Below are 19,585 nucleotides of genomic sequence, written 5' to 3' on the forward strand. Positions count from 1 at the left end.
TAATTGGCAATTGGTATTTTATGTGTAATTTGCAATGGGTAATTGGTATTATAATGTCACTGACAAATTATCCCTTGTCTCAAAGATGAAACTTGATAATGCAATTAATTGGTATTATAATATGGTCGTTTTTGGCACAAAACTTAATGGCATCCTTTTGCTCCCAAGTGAATTTTTGTCATAAACAATTTAAACTAAGTGCGTTCTGTAATAATTTATGAAAATAGCAGGACAAACAATATTAGATTTAAATGATATAGACAGACTTAATTGGATGCTAACCTGTTATTCAATTTAATTCCAAATTCATGTGCCAAAAAATAGTTAAACGGTACATTATGAACCAACTATGCTTGCCTGTGCCAAAGAACAGCACATGAACAGTTTATTATTAACATCATGAACCAAATACTTTTGCATGTACCAAAAAATAGTACAAATAATACATTATGAACCATTAACATAAAAAATGCCAAAACATTCCATATAATACTACAAAATGTGTATCAACAACAGTTATAGCCATAATAAAATCTATATCAACATTAGTGATTACTGCTGCAAAATGTAGGCTAAACAACAATTTCCTATTTACTGCTCCAACTACAAAATGTATATCAACAATTACTACTACAAAATGTAAGCTAAACAACAATTTCCTTGATTACTACTGCAAAATGTAGGCTAAACAATAGTTTTTGTATATCAATAATTCATTGTAATGAATTTTGACTTGCTGTAACAACCTTTTCCGTTCGTGATCTCTTGATAGGCTTTGGTTTGTAGGTATTTATCAACTCTTGCGCAACAATTGAATTTGCTGCCCTTTTGACTTGACTGAGAAGATTTTTCTTTTCCCTTTTCAAGCCTATGTTTCTTATGGTTTTCATTTGACTTTGTGGATTGTACCTATTACACATAAAAAAAATAATATCAATATTAAAGTTTCTATTTAATGTGATATGAAGATATAAATGGTATATTATATTGACTTACCGGTTTATCCCTTTTTTTACAACTTGTGGCATTATGTTTTTCTCCACCACACACACTACAGTTGATGACTCTACCTTTCCTACTAAGTTTCCCAATATTTGGTTCTTCAAACTTATCCTTACGTCTTGCCTTTTTAGGCCTCCCGGCCATTTTCTTAAATGATGGTGGAAGGAGTTCTTCACAACCTTCGGTTTCCTACAAATACATGCCTCTCATTGCTTGCATCTTACATTGGTATGCCTTCAAGTAGGTACCTTGTGATACCAATGAGCAACATAGTCAACTTGATCTTCTTTGGCATAAAAAAATGGCAGGTATGGCATGTTGGCAAGGAATACCAGACTGTTCCCAAACTCTACAAAAGCATGTCTTTTTCCCCCAAATGAACAATGTGTCTTAATGTTGCCTTATTCACATGTGTTATCTCCTATCCATCATCTCTATTGAAATCCATCTGCTAATTGAATGACTCCTTCGTATTCTGTTCAAGTTTTTTAAGTGCTCGCTTTGAAATAGGACATATCCAATAATCAGGAAGCTTGCTCTTAATTGCTATCCTCTTCATTACCATTACCATTATCTCGTGTGATATTGTAATGATTGATTTAAACCTCGACTCAAGTATCCATCCATTAAATGTTTCACTTAAGTTGTTATCAACAATATTGCATGATGGATTAGTGTTGAAGAATGCTTTACACCATGATTGTATTTCATGGTTGGAACGACTCAAAGCATCCTCCACTATCCTTCACCTAATTCCTTCAACACATCAAAATTATCCCGTAAATCAACCATGTTTGTTGACTTTGCACACGTCCAAAATGCTTTTTTTCGTTCTTCGCCTCTCCATTTCTTTGTCCAAGCAGCATACACATGCCTTGCACACATTCTATGCTCACATTCTGGGCTTATATCTTTAATTGCGCTCTCAAACCTCTATCAAAGCATTTAAACATTATTAATGTTATGAAACAAGAAATAAAGCAAAATTTTATTAAACATGGTTAAAAATTATGAAAACCAGCCAGACCACAATTATTAATATTTTGAAACAGTAAATAAAGAAAAATTAAAAATTATGCAGACAGTCACTAAACTACAAACAATCCTTATTACATGAAACCATTAGTCATTTTGCAAACAGTCTCTATTACATTTAACCATTATTAATGTTATGAAACAATAAATAAGGCAAAATTAGAAATTATGCAGACAATCAATAAACTACAAATGTCGCTACCAGAATTTTCAGGCACGAGCGCCGGAGGCTAAATCGGTTAATAATTTTTCCTAATTAAAACTAGTTTTTAGAGTCACCACCAATCAGAATTAAGGCGTGATTGGACACCAAAAATGGTTGAATTTCAATGGATAAGTGGGTCTGCGAAACTGAGATTTTGGGTTCGTTTGTCGGTTACGTGTAGGGAAGAAAAATTTAATTAATCACCCTACCCCGTCCAAATATTGGTACTAAAAAAATGTGATTTATATGTTAATGTTTGTGTAATCCACTATTATTATATCTTTTCCTTATAAGCGCATAAATGGAGCGGCTTGATTAATCTTATTTTGACCGATTTCATACTCCTATAACATAGACGTATGAATTAGGCCATCTGTTTATTAATTAATTATTGCGGCTACCGTCATACCCCTAAAACATAGACATATGGATTGAACCGTTTTATTTTTTATCAAATTTATTTGACCGATTTTATACTCATATGACATGGGCGTACGAATTAGGTCGTTGCTTTTTAATTAGTTTTTATCTCTAAACCGATTTCATACCCCTAGAACATTGGCGAAAGAAGTAATTAGTATACAAAACTATTAAATTGAACTTAATTGACAAGTTGGTATCTAAAGTAATAAATATGAAGATAAGAAAAAGAATAAAAAAATCAAATCAGGAAGGATCTGATCAATTATTAATTTCATTTTTTAGAAAATAGATTTTACTAACTTAAACTAAGGCAAATTACATTCCAAACAAAATTGAGCTAAAGAACTTACTTAATTAAATCAACCAATATTGAAAGAAGGTCCAAAAAATCAAAACAATATAAACAAAGATGGGTATAAATTCGGTTTCATGCATCTTAGGCCCAAAAAATAAATTTTCAGATTTTGTTTTAAGCCAAACTCTTATTAATCCTCTAATATAAATAACAGCTACCCTAGACATTTAACCTAGCCCCTTCATTTGCACTTTGTCGAAAGAAAACTCTTCCCCTCCTAGACTCTTCCTATTCTTAACTATTCATCTTCTTCAACCTAGCCTCTCTCTTTTCTCTTCCTTTTTCTTCTGCAAAAGAAGGAAGCCTTCCGATCACGGAGGTTTCATGGCAGCTCCCACCTTTCCCATCTTTCTCTCTTCCTCTCGAAATGGTTCGGCTTTAGTCCAACACTCCGATGGCTGTTTTTTTTTTTGTTTTTTATGGGTGAAACGGAGTTAAACTACTCCGATCTACCCTGTTTACGGGGTTTACAGATGGTTCAAGCCCTTTGGAAGGCGAACAAGTCAGATTCTTTCGAGGTCCCTGAGAGGTCCGATCTACTCATGCATGTGGTTTCTCCTAAGGTAAATCGCGTTTGTTGCGTTTTTCTGATCGTACTTTACCCTTTTACAGAGATTTAGCTAACTGTTTGTGCGTTTCTTCTGAGTTCTTTGAACTCGGAATGCAGGTCCTATGGTGATTCATGAGTTTGCTATGGATTAAGGAACACAGAGATGCTTATTTGCGATTTTTTGTGTTTGGTCGTTTGGGTAAAGAGATTTTCCTGGGATTGTAGCTGATTTGAAGCAAAGACGCCCCCTTTTTTTTACAAATTTTGTACCCTTATTGTGGTTTAAGGATTTCCTGAATTTGCTAATGAAAGAGTTTCCCTTTTTTACAAGTTTGTGCCTTAATTTTTGCTTATGGGTTCCCTGAGTTGGTTATTACAGGAAAGGACTCATTTTTTACAAAAGGGTCCTATTTTTTTTTTTTATGAAGCTTGTGTCTTAATTTTTTGGTTCAGGGGTTTACTGTAAAAAAAGGTCCTATTTTTATAAAGGTTGTGCTTTAATTTTTGGTTCAGGGGTTCCCTTTCACTGTAAAAAGGTTCCAATTTAACAAAGGTTGTGTTTTTATTTTTTGGTTCAGGGGTTCCCTGAGTTTTCACTGTAAAAAGGTTCCATTTTTATAAAGGTTGTGCTTTTATTTTTGGTTTAGGGATTCCCTAAGTTTTCACTGTAAAAAGGTTCCATTTTTACAAAGGTTGTGCTTTTATTCTTGGTTCAGGGGTTCCCTTTCACTGTAAAAAGTTTCCATTTTTACAAAGGTTGTGGTTTTTATTTTTGGTTCAGGGGTTCCCTTTCACTGTAAAAAGGTTCCATTTTTACAAAGGTTGTGTTTTTATTTTTGGTTCAGGGGTTCCCTGACTAGTATAGGGAGTGCAGAGGGAAATTTTTGTGTCTAAACATCTTGTGGATTTCTTCGAGATCTGGAAAGTAATACCTATTTTCCAAATCTTTTAGAGTCCCTTTGTATTTTAAGACTTTTGTTCTAGTCTCCCAGAACCTGGGGACCAGAAAATATCTTTAAATGACATTTGATGTTTAGGCATTAAAGTTTCCTCCTTTTTTGGAAGGAAGTAGATCTAAGATCATTAAAGGAAACTTAATGGTTCTGTCTCTAGAACCTATAGACAGAACCATGAAGAGTTTAATGGTCAAGACTTTCCATTTTTAGAGATGAAAGAAAGAGATGAAGTAGATGCAACATCACTAAAGTGCTACAGTAATAATAAAGAGGGTTGATAAAAGAATAAAGGAAAAAAATTGGTATAGTAATGGTTACCTTTTCTGAAGATCTGCACGAGAGAAATCAAGCTGTTTCTTTTCTTCTAATTCCTTATCTTTTTTTTTGTCACCAGCACACTTTTATATAGGCAGATTCTTTTGATTGTTTAGTGATAAATGTTGTTATTAGTGTTAAATGTTGTTAATTAGTTTTGTTTACTTTAATTATTGATTGATTGCTGATTGATTGCTGAATGAGTTTGAATTTGGACTTGGGCCTTAGGGCTTTTTTCTATTTTGGATCAATAAATTTTGTAAATATATTTTCCATCTCATCTCAAGAATAAAATGCCTTTTATGGAACTATTAATTGGTATACCATACAATTGAATTTAATAAAATACTTATCATGGAAACATTAATTAGTATACAATACAATTAAATTTTAAACATACGAAACTTCATCTGATTCATATATGTAAAAGAAATTAAATTATGTTGTGGACATTTTAACTTAAAAATAACATCATTTTAATTAATATCCTAATTGTTTGATTAAATCTTTATAATATAAACATTTAATCTACTATAAGAAACCATACAGTATATTGAACAAACATTTACAACGTGAATATTTACGAAATTAATCGATTTAAAAGGATAAAAGAAAAATAAGAAAAATGAGAATTCATCTCAATAAAATGGATATCTACAACAAACATTCCTTATTACATGAAACCATTATATTGAACAAACATTTACAACGTGAATATTTACGAAATTAATCGATTTAAAAGGATAAAAGAAAAATAAGAAAAATGAGAATTCATCTCAGATAAAATGGATATCTACAACAAACATTCCTTATTACATGAAACCATTAGTCATTTTGCAAACAGCCCCCCTATAATATTTAAACATTATTACTATTATGAAACAACAAATAAAGTAAAACTAGAAACTATGCAAACAGTTAAAGAATGTAAATAATCATTAACCTTTTGCATATCTGATACTATAATGTATCCATTGCCATCTCAAAGGTCAAGATCACGTTGAAGACATTGGAGGAACCAACTCCATGTTTGCCTTTTTCTACATTAACAATTGCCCAAGAAATAAGAAACATTTGATTGTTCCCATCCCTTCCAACAACACATAACAATTGTCCCTTACACATTCCTTTTAAGAAACATCCGTCCAACCCAATGATTGGTCTACAACCTGCTTTCCAGCCTTTCTTGCATGCACTGAAACAAACATAAACTCGGGAAAACCTCGTTTGGCCATCCAAATTCTCTCTATTTACTACCACTTGACAATTTGTCTCTAGATTCGTTCTTCTAATTTCCATTGCATATGCGGTAAGTAGTGCAAATTCCCTCTTCACATCTCCTTCTAACTCCAGTTTTATCTTATTCTTGGTACTCTTGCAAACTGTTAAGTTTACAAATAGCTTGAAATATTTCATAACCAGTTCCTTTATCTCCCTCAACTTTATATTTGGCTTCAACTGAACTGTTTGTTTGTAATGCTTAGAAAGGTAAGTTGCATTGGCAAATACACTCTTCCTTACTGTCATGCACTTATGATGCGGAATATAAGTCTTAATTTTCAAGGTTTTGTCCTTCTTCGACTCATTACTTGCAAATAAAGTCCACAGATAGTTTTCTACATAATGGACCCTAACCCTTTCCTTTTCATTTTTCACAAAGTGTACTCCAAGTGTTTTCCTCAATGCATATGTGGCAACCGCATTTTGAAACTGCTCCACATTAGAAAATACCATTCCTACATAGAAAATATGGATGGTTGTGGTTAGATCAAACCACATAGTAGTGGGATGTCTCCTACAAGCTCTATCTAATTCTTCATCACTCCCACTGTAATAGCTCCCCTCTTTATCAGACGAGAAATAATCATATTCATGTGCTGATTTAGAAGATTCCTCACTGGTTACAACTTTATCATCTTGAACCTATAAATCTTATAAAACGTTATCATCTTCAACCTTTTCTTTATCAATCTCACTTTCTTTGGAGCCTTTATTTTTGATCTCTTATAATGTATCATTTTGTCTCTTGCTTCTTGAAGTTCTTCATCACAATCACTAAGAACCCCAATAGGAAACAACATATCGTCCAGATTCGTGTGTGGTTCATATCTATCATGTTCTCCATCACCATCTGGTTCTACATCATATACAAAGTCTGTTAAATTAGGAGGTTGGTTATCAACTAACTTTCCATTCCCCAAATTTGTAGCAACATCAACTAATCCATCTTCAACACGTAGCGGATTACAATGGTCAACAAATAAGTCAAATTTGTCACCATTTTTCAAACCACTAATTGCTCCCAAAACACTTCTGTCATCATAAACCAATAAAAACTGATTTGATATCTTGCATTTGTAATACAACTGCTTCTCATCTTCATACTCTGTCCTTTAAGCACGACTTAATATTTGGATAAGACATTTTATCAACATCTAGCAAAGGATCAAGCATTGTGTATATCCCAGTGAGATACTTAGCTTTTTTAGTATCTTTATTGATTTCAAACTTCCCTCTATGATGAACATCTAACTTCAAAAAGGAATCCCCCATCCTCTATAAAATAAACATATCATCACATTACAATTCATTTTATAATAAAAACACAACATATATTACAAATGATATTATAACCAAAAAGATTAACCATTAATTGACAAATGATATTGGTTCTGAAAAAAAGTATGAGAAAAAAGATAGTGTTTGATCTAGTTATCATATCATGTACCTGAAAAAGAAAGCTTAAATTGTGTGAAACCAAAAAGATAAAAACAAAAGTTTCTTCATCATTCACTCTCGCTGTCTTCTTCCAAAGCATCCATATATTACTATTTATACAATTATTAATTATTTAACTAGGAAAACGAAAATGCTTTTTTAAGACATGCAAAAAAAAGAATTAGAATTTGGAAACTTATGAAGAACAAGCGTAAGTATGTCTGTCAAACTTATGAAATCAAAGCTAAAACTTAGAGAAGTAGGATGACCAAACCAAAACTCTACTAAATACATATCAACCAACCTTTGCAATTACTAGCAAACAAATTTTGTCGTATCTAGTTGAGAGAGTTGATTTGGATGAAAGAGGATTCCATGCAGATTGAACAATTATATGCAATTTAAGGTTTTGGGAAGGAGGATCATTTTACAGTAAAATCTAGTTGAGAGAGTTAATTTGAATGAAAGGGAGGATGGTAGAGCGAACGAGTTTGAAAGAATTATATTATGGTACAAGCAAAGGAGATGATCAGACAAATAGGAGAATGCTGAATTCCCATCTTCATGATTTTGATGCTTAGAAATCAATTAGGGTTTCAATTGGGTTAAAGGAGAAAATCGAATATGGTACAGGCAAAGGAGATGATCGATTTCTAGATTCTAATTCTTAAAAATCAATTTGGAGAAGAAAGGTTTCAAAGTTGGAAGATCAGACTTGAAGAACCAGATGATCGATTTTCGTACTAAAAAGAGAACATCGATTCTAATTGTTGAAAATTGATTTGGGGAAGACGCAAATGGAAATCACATTTTGGAAAAAATTCTCAACAGTCCCTTTTTAATATTTCGCCTTCCTAGTCAACCAACATATATTCAGAAATTGTCCACGTGGGAAAAAATTATCCACGTCAGCATGTCGGCTCTCCTTTAACGGAGAGTGTCGTTCACTCTCGACAAAGGTGTTAAAAAAGGGTTAGATCCATAATAAAATCAATGATCAGGGACCTAATCCTTAAAGCTGGTAAAATTCAGGGGCTTAATTATACTTTTTACTTTAATTAAATAGAGGAAAATCAATATGAGAAAGATTCTAACTAGATATTAGGTTTAAAATTGAACCAATTGTTAATCGATCAAAGAAAATATAATTTTCAATCATTCAAATAAATTAGTTATGGTTATTAATAAGCATCAATAACCTACATCTACTTATCGATTGGGAAATTAAGAAAAGTTCGTTAATTTTTCCTAATCAATTAGACAATTCCAAACAAGATTTGAAATTTAATTTGATTGAAATCATTAAAGTATGAAAGATATACTAATTATACCCAATAATCACGGACGCATGATTATTTAAAGCATATTCATTTCATTTACAACATATTTCAAAAGCTTGTCCATAATTAACTATGTTGTGTGCTACTTGCATTAGATAAATTTAAACGATTACGTATTTAAACATCTAATTAGCAAAACGATCAAAAGTAAATATCAAATCAAGGGTTTAAATCAAATCATTTAATATGATTAAGAACAAAATATGAATTGATTACTTGAAATAGGTAAGGAAGATGAAATACAAAATGATCTCACAATTGATTATTGAAGACCTAAAAATGTCTAAATAGAAGATAGAAATAAGTTCATCATGGAGGACGAAAGTGCAAAGATAAAGAAGAAAGATGAAGATTGTTGATTCTCTTCCATTCTCCCCTTTGTAAAATGTAATTCTCCTAAAATTTACAAAAACTAAAAGAAAACAACTCTAAATTAGGATTGTTAAAATTCCTAATAGAGATAAATATGAAGTAGTATATTATAAATGGTAATAATCCTAAAAATAAAGTCTTCCAATCACAACTAAACTCTTAAATTTAGACTAGTCTTTACCCATGGGCAAAAGTTGGAATAAATCAGCTTTTCAGCATAAAAGCCCATTCTTCATAATGGGCATGCCTTAAGACTTGACAATTTTATCCAATTTCACTTTAAGCTCCATAGAATCAATATTTTCATCTCAATTTGAATTGAATCTCCAAAAACATATATAAAAAATAAAACAACGTTTTATAAAAAAAAACACAAAACAAAGTAAATATCCGTCTAAAACTAACACTAATGATATAATATACAAAAACAGATATAAATAACGACTCATCAACAATAGTATAAATTTTGAAGGAAATATCACTATTTCTTATGTCTTTAGGATGAAGAATGTATTAATCATGAGATTAGTTGATATTCCTTGAGGATGATGATGATGGTGATGTTCCTGAATCTTCATTGGTAGATGTTTATAGTGTGGGAACAATGTTCTATCCATGAACACTCTAATATTAAAGTTAGTAAACTTAGTAATTGCTTTGTTCCATTTCATCTTCTAAATATCCAACGGTTATCACCTTAAATGCAAAGCTATTTACAGCTTTTTCGGGTGAAAGTCACCTTAGAACATTCCTGGAAGTTATACCATGTTACACATTTATGCATGTGGGATTAGTGGGAAGTTGGTGTTGGTTGTTAAGAAAAAGATGGAGGGTTAATGACGTGCATATGGGTCATATCAATTGCTCCCCACTCTTATTTTTTGACCTTTTTTTTTAGAATAAGAGTAAAAATCAAACTTGATTCAATCAAATAGATATGTAATCAATGTCAAGTTGACATTTACAAATACATTTAGATGAAAATGTATTTAAGAAAATAAATTAAAAATCAAAATAAACCAAATAAACATCTTTATAATAATATAAAATTATTAATTAATAGAATAATTGTAAGGACTCAAATGAATCTTTAGGAGTCAACCCCAATAAACATGATGTGTCATGCATGCAAAGATGGGTAAAAAATGATCACTTTTCCTTTAAAATATGACTTTTTTTATCAAAAAAAAAAAATATGACTATCTTTTCTTGACCCATTCTAGAACAGAATTATCCATTTTTAAAGCTTCAACATGTTCCTTTAGATCCCCAAATAATACCAAAATGAAACTCGTTCATTCTCCACCATTTTAATAGCCCAAAAGTGAAGTTAGGATGCATGGTTGGTAAAGAAGCGTATTTGAAGTTTGAGTGAGTTGTTCTTCCATCATTTATTTTATTTAAAGCTCCTGAAATTCATGGTTATTGTGATTATTTGGCATCTAAATTGGTTATAATTTTTTTTTGAGTTTTGGTTATATTCAAGTTGATTATGGATGGCTTAATTGAAATGGGTGTGTGCAGTGCTTTAAAACAAAAATTCTGAAATTGTTTTTCAATCATTTTGTGTCCTAAGCTTCAATAACATCAGGAGACAAAGAAATCCTATAATCATCAATAACTTGCCCGCTAGTGCTAAAAGTATGGGTAAATTTCAGCAATGGTGTACAACCTTTGTCTCATTTCACACTTTGGTGTACAACCTTTAATTTGTCTCACTAATATGTACGAACTTATAGATGACCTCCCACTTTAGTGTATAGCAGGTAAAAATGACCGGTCAACATGAAGTCAACGTGCCACATAAGCAGTTTGACCGGTCAAAAAGTCAAAACTTGATCTTCTAATATAAAATTACTTCATTACCCTCTTCTTCCTCCTTCCTCCTTCCCTTTCTCTCTTTTTAGCTTATTTCTATCTTACTCCTCTCTCTACCTTATTTCTCTCTCTAACCTCATTTTTAGCCATATGTTTTCATTCTATTATGCTTCTAATTTTCTTAATAGTAGTCTTTTTTTTGTTTTCTTTTTTTTATGAGATTTTTAAAGTTAGAAATTCTGTTCTTTTGCCAAAGTAGGCAACGTGCTTGGGAAATTAGTCGCAGAAGCTCCAAAAATAAATAGCTCAAGATGCTTTAATCCTCTCATATTATTTGGGGTTAATAGCCCTTTTTGCCATCCTTATTGCTATTGGACCCTGCCAAGACCACGTTGAATGAAAAAAGTGGAAATTATATGCAAAATAATGGCAGAACTGAAGTGCAATATGACTTTCCCATTAATTTATTTAGAACTGAGGTAACATGCCCTTTAATTACATATGATGATTTATTTAGACCATGTAATCATGAATCTTATATCTTCCATTACGCCCCTGAGTTTCTTAAACATCTAAGGAAGGAATAGAGAATTGTACCTTCTCATTAATTTCTCGAGCTACTTCAAGAGCCTTAAACGAGCTTTGCTAGCAAGTACATAATAATTAACAAGGACTGCATCATCATATATGTTTATTGCTACATATTGAATAGATAAGAGAAAGAAAAAAAATACACGAGAGAATGTTAACCAGCTCCCAGTAAACATTTTATATTAGGTTAGAGAGATGAGAGAGAGAGGAGTTAGAGAGAGAAGGTAGAGAGAAATAAGGTAGAGAGGGAAAACAAGGCATGCTCAAAATGAGGTTAGAGAGAGAAAGGGAAAAAGGAAGGAGGAAGAAGGGGTATGAAAGTAAATTTATATTAGGTGGTCAAATTTTGACATTTTGACCGGTCAAACTGCTGATGTGGCGCGTTGACTTTGTGTTGACCGGTCATTTTTACCTGCTATACACCATAATGGGAGGTCACCTATAAGATCGTACATATTAATGAGACAAATTGAAGGTTGTACACCAAAGTGTGAAATGAGGCAAATGTTGTACACCATTGATGAAATTTACTCCTAAAAGTAGACTCAAAAGCCAATGTAGAAACAAGCACAACTAATACATCTCTAGCCATGGTACTGAGAATATGAAACCTTGTAGAATGAATCTTCCACCAATTCAATATATCAATCCCTTTAAAATCTTCTTCTAAAGTCTTATCCAAATATGCATCTAACTCTGATCTCGTACCCCTTCTACTACCCCCCACTGTTTACTCTCTACTTCTTGTGCATTCCATGGAACACTAATTTTGGAGGTTCATATTTGCTAGCAGCTGAATTCTCCATCTCAACTATTTGTGGCTCAATTGGGACATCACATGATTTTTCTCCCATATCATGCATTTTTTTATACTCTTGAAACAATTAAGAAAAATAATTAGAGAAAAGTACAAAAATAAACCTTGTGGTTACACTTGTTTTCGAATAACTTCCATGTGGTTTAAAAGTTTGCAAAATGGTACCTTGAGGTTCATTCCGTTAGCAAACACATACCAAATTGACTAACGGTGTTAAAAGTCAAAGGAAAAAGAGTTAATTTAGTCCTTATATTTATTTATTTATTAAATTAACCCCCATTATTATCTAATTATTACAAACAAACCCCAAAATAAAATAAAAAAAGTCAAATACACCATCTTCTCTATATTTTTTAAATTTTTATTTTTCTTTCTCTCTCTTCTTTGTTAATTTCTCTCTCTAAAATCAATTAATTTCCATCTCTTCTCTCTATGTAATAAGAAACTAATGGGTCACACATAAGACTTAGAACCAAAAAGAGGAATGGATAGTAATTAATGAATGGAAGCCCAACTTAGTCCACTGAGGCCCATTTAGAGAGGGGGGCGAAATTCATGTGTCAAAACACATGTGGGAATTAATTTAATTTTGACAATTATAATTAGATTATAATTGTGGATTAAATTAATTATAGGATAATGAAGTTAGAAGGTTTATTGTGATTAAATTGCTTCTAATTATTATCCTATCAAATAAGTTAATATTATATTTATATTTAGATATAATTATAGATAATAATAATAGAGTATTATTTAGAATAAAACTCTTAATAAGTAACCTAATTCTATCTAATTAGGGTTGAGATACAAGAGGTTATTTTATACCCCCTCTAATGAAAATTTTGGCCAACCCCTTATCCCGTGTAGAGTGAGATTTTCGACCCCCTACCGTAGAGGACGAAATCGCACCGCTTGCTTCCATTCGATTAATTTTATCTCTTCCTATTTCTCTTTGATCTTGTGTTGAGTTATTAGAGACAATCTCTATTGATTGTTTTCTTGGTTGAGATTCTAACTTACTTTGATCTTGTGTTTTTCTTTGTGCTCGTGAACTCTAGAGTTGAGGGCACTTCATTAGCAACGGTGGATAGTTCATCATATAAGGTATTTCCTTCTATCCTTCTTTGTATGAAATAACGATTAACGGATCTTGGTTTAAGGAAATATGTAAAATTTTTGTATTTCCGCTGCCCTACGATTGCCTATTTTCCTTCATTAAGTGCATGTCTATTTTTGTGGTGAAGCTCTTAGCCTAGTGGTTGAGAGCTTACCTATGACCAGGGAGGTCATGGGTTCGAATCACATCCGGGTCTGGTGAGGATTTTTCTTTCTTCTTTAATGTAAGCGCATTGTGCGCAATTTTTTTTTTTTTTTTAAAGTGCATGTCTATTTTTTATTTATGTATTTATTGTTTATTATTTTACTCTAAAAAATGAAAATAAAGTGTGATTACAGTTGAATTGATACATGACAAATTTAGAAAGAAAATCAACTAAGGTGCGGTTTAATAAAACTGAAAATTAAAGGATGAAAAAATAAGTACTGAATATTATAAGTGTTATAAATATTAAATGATATAATTGTTATAAAAATATTAATTGATAATATTTAACTTAATTGACTTATCAAAATAAGTGATTTTTAACTTAATTTACCAATTTAAGTGATGGAAAAATAATTGTTATCAAATGTTCTAAAAATCGGACTAGACAGCCGCCTAGGCACTGATTTCTATAACACTACCCCGATTTTCGGTAATCGGGCGGTTCAAATCGGTCGAGCGATTTATTACCGCCTAGGCGGTATAAGGCGGAACAAGTCGGTACAAGGCGCAAATCGCCGCCTTGGTATATTTACACCGTTTTTTTATTTTTTTATCCAACCAATTAAAACACCGTTTTAACTTAAAATGAGGACCTTAAAAAAACTAAAAAGAAAGCTAGACTAAAGTAGTATCTCTAAAAACAGAAAACCTAATCTTGAAGCCTCTAGAAACGCTGACTCCAAGAAGACCATCGAAGACCAGACCGTAGATGATGAAGAACTTGAAGAAGACCATCGAAGAAGACCATTGCAGGCGAAGAACTTGAAGCCATAATCAGAAGTGTTGAATACCATCGTAGAAGACTATCGCATGCGAAGCTCGGTGCCGACAGTGACATGTTTACTAATCTGTCTTCTTCGCAGCAGCAGGTATGAAATTTTCTGTAGAATATGTTCTTAACTTGTTATTGTTGACATATTTACTACTTTAAAAGTAAATATAGATTTCAATTCAAACCATTCAACTGTTCTGTCTTCTCTTTTGTAAGCTAAATTAGAGATTCAGTCACTTTCTTTTCTAATTAGAGATTCGGTCACTGTGTGTTGATGTGTGTATTGCTGTGTCTTCTTGTTCTTGTTAGTTCTTGATGAATTTGTTTCTAAAGTTACCTTAGTTGATGCAATTAATTTATTAAGTTAAGTTACAAAATTAATGTTCCAAATCAAATTAGTATGTCAGCTTACAATTTCTAAAGTTATAAAATTAATGATCCAAATCAAATCAATATGTTAGCTTATGCTTATATTAATTTATGGTTGCAAATTGCAATGATGATTATAGTTCAGCACCATTATGAATTATAACATCTTTATGAATTTGTTAGTATGTTAGCTAATGGGTATGTTAGATAATGGTTTCAATGATGATTGAATAATCTATTTCATGTGTTTGCAGGGATTTCTCAAACTTCTTCTCTAATTAATTGAACAGAACTCTAATCAGGCAAGAGCAGAGGGTCTGTCAGCCAGGTATTTTATTTTGGTGTTATTAATTTTTGGTCATCTGGATAGTCTTAGTTAGAGGTGGTGTTACAATAAGTCTAGAAAATAAGTCTAGAAAATTAAAGTCTAGTATTTTGTTTTGATGTTATTAATTTGGAATGATGTTACAATAAGTCTATGAAATTAAGGCTATGATACATGGTTATATTCTTTAGTTGTTGTGATGTTTTGGAATGATGTTTAAATAACAAGTCTATAATTTTATTTTGATGTAGTGTGACAGGCACTGTTTCGTCCTCTACATCCAATTCAACTGTGGAGTTAACTAGCGAAGATAATTCGAAATTAAAGGCTAATTCAGGTGATATAGGTTGGAATTATGCAGTTAAAGTTAACCCAAAGAATGCAGATAAATTGAAGTGTTTGTTATGCAATAGAGTAGTGAGTGGTGAAATATTTCGACTTAAGCAACACATTGCACAAATCAAGGGGAGTGTTAGCAGTTGTACCAAGACTATGGTTGAGGATATAGAAAAATGCTTCAAAGCTATTGAAAATGCCCAAATGAAGAAAAGACAAAAGTTTGCATCGAAAAGAACTATCAGGGAAGAAGTTGTTATTGAAGAAGATGGGATGGAAATGGAATTGGACGAGGATGGAGAAAATGAGACAAGGAAGAAGCAAAAGTTTATTGGATCTATAGACCGTTATGCATCTAAGATTGATCCAAACAAGAAGAGTCTCCAAAATCAAAATATCAATAATCTAGTTTTCAAGGAAAGAACATATAAAGTGCATCAATTCTTGGCTAGGTGGATGTATGAATCCATTGTTCCTTTCAATTCCATTGAGAATGATAGTTTCAAGAGGGTGGTAGAAGCGATTGGGCAATTTGGCCTGGGTTACAAACCACCAACTCAATATCTTTTAAGGGGGTCATTGTTGAAGGAAGAGGTGGATAGAACTGAAGGATTATTGGGGAAGCAAGAAGATGGATGGAGAAAGAATGGTTGCTCTATCATGACCGATGCATGGAGTGATCGAAAAAGAAGAAGTATCATGAATTTGTGTGTCAATTGTCCAGAAGGGACACCATTTCTTTCTTCCATGGAAGCATCAAATGATTCACATACCGGTCAATATATTTTTGAATATGTGGGTAAGTGCATCGAAGATATTAGGCAAGAACGTGTTGTTCAAGTGGTGACAGATAATGCTTCAAACAACATGGCGGCGAAGGATTTGTTAAGGTTGAAGAGGCCATCAATATTTTGGACTTCTTGTGCAACTCACACTATCAATCTTCTGCTTCAAGAAATTGGCACCTTATCTAAATTCAAGACCGTGATTGACAAGGCAAAGAGTTTCACAATCTACATTTATGCACATCACAAGGCTTTGCACTTAATGAGAAAATTTACAAAGAAAAGAGACAGTGAGGCCGGGAGTCACTAGATTTGCAACCACTTTCCTTACTTTACAAAGCTTGATGGAGAAGAAGAATGAGTTGAGAACAATGATTACTAGTGTTGAGTGGACTGCAAGCAAGCACTCAAAGAGTGTAAAAGGGAAAGCGGCGGCCGGTGTTGCTTTGAATAATTCTTTTTAGAATGGAGTAAGTATTTGCTTGAAGGTGTTTGCCCCTTTATTTAAAGTGCTTCACCTTGTTGATGGGGATCAAAAGCCATCAATGGGATTTGTGTAATATCTATTGAATCCTTATTACACATATGTTGATCCAAGCATTCAAAATAATGGAGTGGTCATGAGTGGATTTCTTGAACGTGTAGAGAAGATCTTTAGTGATGATGTTGAGCTTCAAGATAAATTGATAAATGTAGAATTGCACAAGTACTTGAATAATGAGGGGGTTTTGGGAAACCTATTGCTTTGAATGGATGCTCACAAGATAATGAAAATTATAATCCGGGTAAGAACGTATTGTAATCATTTTTATTTATTTCATTTTTATTTTGCTTTATTTGATTATTTGTAACTATGTTTGTTTGCTATATTTTTTTTGTAGTTGGTTGGTGGAATATTTATGGAAATCATGTACCAAAATTGCAAATTTTGGCTAAAAGAGTGCTCGGTTTGACAACAAGTTCATCCGGATGTGAAAGGGCTTGGAGTACTTTTGAGGGGGTAAGTATTTTTGCTTAATTTTTTTTTTTTGGTAGGATAAGAAATGAAAAAACAAAACAAAAAGTCACTCAGCCCGGGATCAGCCTAGGAAAACTGACCCCACCACAAGTATTTTTGCTTAATAATTAATACTGATGCTCTTAGAATAAATTGCAAACTTAATAATATTGATGCTCTTAGAAAGATTTTTACATGTCAACTCTCAACTATAATAAAAAAACTCTATTTGCTAAAGATATCAAATGAGGAACTAATTAGTGAAGTAAATATCAAATTATTTCACTGAAGAAACAACAATTAACTAATTGATGATGTTTACAAGCAGAACACAATGTATTTAGACCTGTCATTTGATTAGCAAGTTAATTAATTTGTGCAAATGTGTTAGTAAAACATGTGGTTATATTATATCTAGTGGTGATCTTTGATGCAGGTTAACATAAACAACACAGCTTGCGACCCTCATTTTGTATATATTAAATGTTTGAACTACAATTCTTTGAACTGCATAATAAATCTGATTAATAAATCTGACTTAGTATAGTTATATATTTGGTTTGGTCATTAGCTATCAACAATACATGATTCATTACTAGTTTATTTTCACACATTAATTACTAGTTTATTTATTATTGAATTTTTACTTTTTATACTCACTTTTATTTATTTATTATTTTTTATTAGATTCATACCAAGAAAAAAAATAGGCTTGATGTGTCAAGGTTGAACAATCTAGTTTATGTTCAATTCAATGCCAAAGTTCTCAACAAAAAGAAAAGACAATTAGAAAAAAGAGTGGATGTTCTTCTTTCTAATGAAGCTATTAGTGCACAAGGTTGGGTTGTTGAAGGTGGAGATGAGGACCTTGTGTTCGATGAAAATGAAGAAGATCTCGAGCCTAGAAGAAGTTCAAGGATTCAAAAAATAAGAGAACTTGAAGAAGATTTTGTTTTGGATGAAGAGGATGTAGAAGAAGATATGAATTATGATTTTGAGGAAGAAAATGAAGAAGTTTTTGAACTTGAAGAATATGGAGATGAAGTGGAATTAGAGTAGGTTAAGTTTAAAGTAATATTATTTTGTTACCTTATTATGTCATTGATGTGTTATTTTTATTTTTTAAGGTTATTAATATAACAAATATTAAAATATTTTTTATCTTAAATATTTTTTATTATTATTTTTTAGATAGTATAATTCATATTTTAATTATATTTAAATAATATTTTATTTAAAAAAATTAAAAAATTCAAAACCGATTAATCCCGATTAATCTCCAAGGCCCCTGTCCGCGCGACTAGCGCCTAGCGCTTTTTTACAAGTGCTTAATATTTTAATTTAAGTCATTAAGTTTGTTATCAAACAAGGTCTAACATTTACCATCTATCAGCAATGAGAAACAATGAACAACAATCAAACTAAAATACTCTAAATTTATTAATTTATTAATATTTTCATAAATAGAAACTCTTATGCGTTGAGTTCAAACCTAGAGTTGACAAGATAAATTTCCTATTTAAATACTAACTTAATAAAATTTATCTCGACAAGATAAATTTCCTATTTAAATACTAACTTAATAAAATTAATACGAGATAAAGTACAAGTTTAACTTCATATACCAAGAAAGAGCAAATAAAAACATATTGTCTAAAAGCATTTAACTTTAATACATTATATGGATAAAACAATCACAGTCTTAAATAACGACACAATAAAATTAAATTTTATTTCACTTTTATGCGTCAAATTACATTTAACGATGAATTAATGTGATACTCAACCAAATTGAGAAGAGAAAGAAAAAGAGAACGACGAAAAATAACTCTTATCGTTAATGTAATATCTATTACATGTATATCACGTTATTTTTGATATCTCTAGTTGAGTGTCACATCATAGTAGATGCCAGGTCTACAAGTTTTACTAAGTTATTAGTTAATTTTAAAATTATTTTATCTATATAATATAACAATTTGAAAAAAAAATCAACTAATATTTACCATCTATCAACAAAAATAAACAATGAATAACAATCAAACTAAAATACCCTAAATTAATTACATTTTCTAATATTTTCATAAAAAAAAACTCTTAATCATGATGCCTTGAGTTAAAACCTAGAGTTGGCAAGATAAATTTCCTATTTAAATATTAAGGTCACGTTCTCTTTGATT

The 19,585-nt window shown here is 31.6% G+C and overlaps 1 protein-coding gene and 1 long non-coding RNA gene across 2 annotated transcripts; both read left to right on the plus strand.

The window, feature by feature from the left end:
* Nucleotides 1–2,699: 2,699 nt before the first annotated feature.
* LOC136231028 (uncharacterized) lies at nt 2,700–4,956 on the plus strand. The gene is made up of 2 exons (XR_010689641.1): nt 2,700–3,583; nt 3,688–4,956. It is a non-coding gene; the product is annotated as an uncharacterized lncRNA (long non-coding RNA).
* Nucleotides 4,957–14,449: 9,493 nt separating this feature from the next.
* Nucleotides 14,450–18,573, plus strand: LOC136231307 (uncharacterized). The gene is made up of 5 exons (XM_066020650.1): nt 14,450–14,690; nt 15,217–15,290; nt 15,539–17,193; nt 17,290–17,408; nt 18,093–18,573. The coding sequence occupies exon 3, from the start codon at nt 15,780–15,782 to the stop codon at nt 16,716–16,718; it is 939 nt and encodes a 312-aa protein (XP_065876722.1). The 5' UTR covers nt 14,450–14,690; nt 15,217–15,290; nt 15,539–15,779; the 3' UTR covers nt 16,719–17,193; nt 17,290–17,408; nt 18,093–18,573.
* The last annotated feature ends 1,012 nt before the right edge of the window (nt 18,574–19,585 follow it).

The sequence above is a fragment of the Euphorbia lathyris genome, chromosome 5 (assembly GCF_963576675.1).
Source record: "Euphorbia lathyris chromosome 5, ddEupLath1.1, whole genome shotgun sequence".
In the NCBI taxonomy this organism is placed as follows: Eukaryota; Viridiplantae; Streptophyta; class Magnoliopsida; order Malpighiales; family Euphorbiaceae; genus Euphorbia; species Euphorbia lathyris.

Bases quoted from the DNA above. Each gene is read 5' to 3' on its own strand.
- LOC136231307 (XM_066020650.1), top strand. From the start codon at position 15,780: ATGGTTGAGGATATAGAAAAATGCTTCAAAGCTATTGAAAATGCCCAA.